Source organism: Metschnikowia bicuspidata (assembly GCF_001664035.1).
Source record: "Metschnikowia bicuspidata var. bicuspidata NRRL YB-4993 chromosome Unknown METBIscaffold_2, whole genome shotgun sequence".
NCBI classification, from domain to species: Eukaryota; Fungi; Ascomycota; class Pichiomycetes; order Serinales; family Metschnikowiaceae; genus Metschnikowia; species Metschnikowia bicuspidata.
In genome coordinates this window covers 1,184,459-1,187,325 of record NW_017387732.1, presented here as the reverse complement: position 1 = coordinate 1,187,325, position 2,867 = coordinate 1,184,459, and the positions used below count along the sequence as shown (strand labels likewise).

General features: G+C 40.8%; 1 protein-coding gene across 1 annotated transcript; it reads right to left on the bottom strand.

The window, feature by feature from the left end:
• METBIDRAFT_31110 (uncharacterized protein) lies at nt 1–369 on the bottom strand (the record flags this gene model as incomplete). Its single annotated transcript, XM_018855770.1, has 1 exon — nt 1–369. A coding segment is annotated over exon 1 (164 nt), but the record flags the coding sequence as incomplete, so codon positions are not given.
• Between the last annotated feature and the right edge of the window lie 2,498 nt (nt 370–2,867).

The following is a 2,867-nucleotide window of genomic DNA, read 5'->3' as shown; positions in this document are numbered from 1 at the left end:
AGTCCAAGTCGGCCTTCTCCTTCGCCAACCCCGTAAGTGANCCATGCAGAAGCTGACTCTGTTTTTCTCATCTGTAATGGACAGATTTTTTGTTTCGAGAAGGCGGTTCATGTTACTCAAATATTCTTGAGCGGCCCGGTCTTGTTCTGCGTCGCTGAAGTACATTGTCGGGTTGAAGGTCAAGGTCGACGTGTCTTTATTTGTCTCTGCGCTCATTGTAGTTTCTCCCATGGTCGTAACTAAGCGGCGCTACCAACTATTATGAAACAGCCTGGAGCTGTCTCTTAAACTACGAGTAGATCGGTTTATAGATAGTTCAGCCTTAGTGGATAGGCCTAGTCTATCTGTCGTATTCTCGATGTCTAAAAAGTGTTATCCTTCTTCAGGGATGTCTCAGCCTCACGCTCATTTATAGTTCGGAACCCTTCTAAACATTCCTGATCGGGGTTACCCCTCACCTACTGTATAGAAGGGTTCCGAACTATAAAGGAGCGTGAGGCTGAGACATCCCTGAAGAAGGATAACACTTTTTAGACATCGAGAATACGACAGATAGACTAGGCCTATTCACTAAGGCTGAACTATCTATAAACCGATCTACTCGTAGTTTAAGAGACAGCTCCAGGCTGTTTCATAATAAAGCTTTAATGCTACAAACATTAAACAGATGTCAGTGTTTGGCAAAAGGGTTGCGAGGATTGTACAAGTGAATTTGAAAAAGGAGCCGAGAAAAAAATTCCAACAGCCAAGTGAATCATAGTTTTGTTCAATGGCTTATATAGTCTTGCTCTTTTAATCAGAAGAATCTACCAAAAAGTTGAGGTATACACTCGAAGACATTTACTTGTTCGAAAAGTTCAAGACTATCTACGGTAAGATTCTCAAGGAAGGACATTAAATGGTTATGGGCCTTTTGGGAAATTTTGTGAATTGGTGCCCGCGCCTTCCCACCTGAGCCATTGTTGTAACTTATTATTTTTCTTTATATTTCTTTGCTAGTGGTGGAACTTGACATCATTCTAGCGGCACCCTGTAAGATCATAGTTCTTTAGAAAAGTGGATCATTGCATGTAGCTGACTAGTGTATGGTGCAAAATAGCAGCCACTGAAGTACAGCCATCTATCGAATCTCGCTGCTTTCAGAATGTATAAATGAGCTTTTTGCTCTGAAAAACAGGCCCGCTTAATATGTGCTTTTATGACAAGCCTTTCACGTCGTTGTCCAGAGCGTGGGCTTAGCCATAAAGATGGTGTGTATTATCAGCACTGGCCAAACACCTTAGCATATAATATCACAGAAGAGCTTGGCACCGGAATCCCAAACAGCCGAGGCAAGAAGCTAAAACGTTATGTAACATCGAGATCGAGCAATCCAAAAAAGTACCAGACGCAGCGCACCTTCTTCATGCGATGTAAATGGACATGTAATGATGGTTATATAATACTCGATATTTATATAGCACGCGATGGTCATATAATACACGATGGTCATATAATACACGATAGTCTTATAATACACGATGGTCTTATAATACACGATGGTCTTATAATACACGATGGTCTTCTAATACACGATGGTCTTATAATACACGATGGTCTTATAATACACGATGGTCATATAATACACGATGGTCTTATAATACACGATGGTCTTATAATACACGATGGTCTTATAATACATCATGGACATAGAATGATGGAGATATGGTCATACAATACATGGTGTATATAGACCCTAGCAAAGACCCTACAGATGGACATACAACAACAATTGACACACCATACAGGTGGACCAATCAAAATACACACCAATTGACAAAATAGATGGACATACCATACCAATTGGCAAAAGTACCTGGTCAACAGGATGCTATCTATTCCAGCATCAGCCATCGCGAATTCCAAACCCACAGAAAGAAAATGTATTGATTGTCAGTAGAAGCAGTAAAAGTGGCAATTGTTATCTTGTGTTTTTTGGATCTCTTACATTCCCTTTAATCATCATTGTGCAATTCTACCACTCTGGTCCCAAACTCGTCCATGTCTGTTAACGCGCACGCAGCCTTCCGATTGTCTAATGTCGTCTCAGAGTTTTCGCAGCCATCAGCCCGACTAAGCCAGGACGCCATGGACAAATCATCAGATTGAAGATTCGAGGAAATTGCCGTGCAAGGTCGGGGCACTTTTCTCGTACCTTTCCCTAAATCGTGCTAAACTAGGCGGCCGTGGTTTTCATTGGGTCTTGAATAATTTGAATTTGATGTCGAATGTGCGGATATGTTGGAACATTCTATACACTGCTTTACTTTCACAGGATATGAGCGTAGTGCGGACCTTTCTTATCGTGTTTATTAGTGCCACTAAAATCTGGAGGCACACCATTTGTCGGTTTACGGGGAAGCACTTAAGCCGGCCCATCTTATATTTATAGGGTGAGCCCATAATGCGGAATTCGGCAAGTGTACAAACCAATGGAAATACAGTGCCAGTTGACCACCCATTTGCGTACACTAAAATGGACATACACCAATTGACATTCACTATAGATGGACATACAATATCAATTGGCATATACCAATTGACAAACACCAATTGACAAGTACCAATTGACATACTCTAGAAGGACATACTCTAGATGGACATCCACCAATTGACACACACCAATTGTCATACTTTAAATGGACATACACCAATTGACATACACCAATGACATATACCAATTGACATCCACCAATTGACAAATACCACTTGAAATTTACCAATTGACATACTCTAAATGGACATACACCAATTGACATCCACCAATTGAAATACCAATTGAAATACCAATTGACACACACCAATTGACTTACACCAATGACATATAC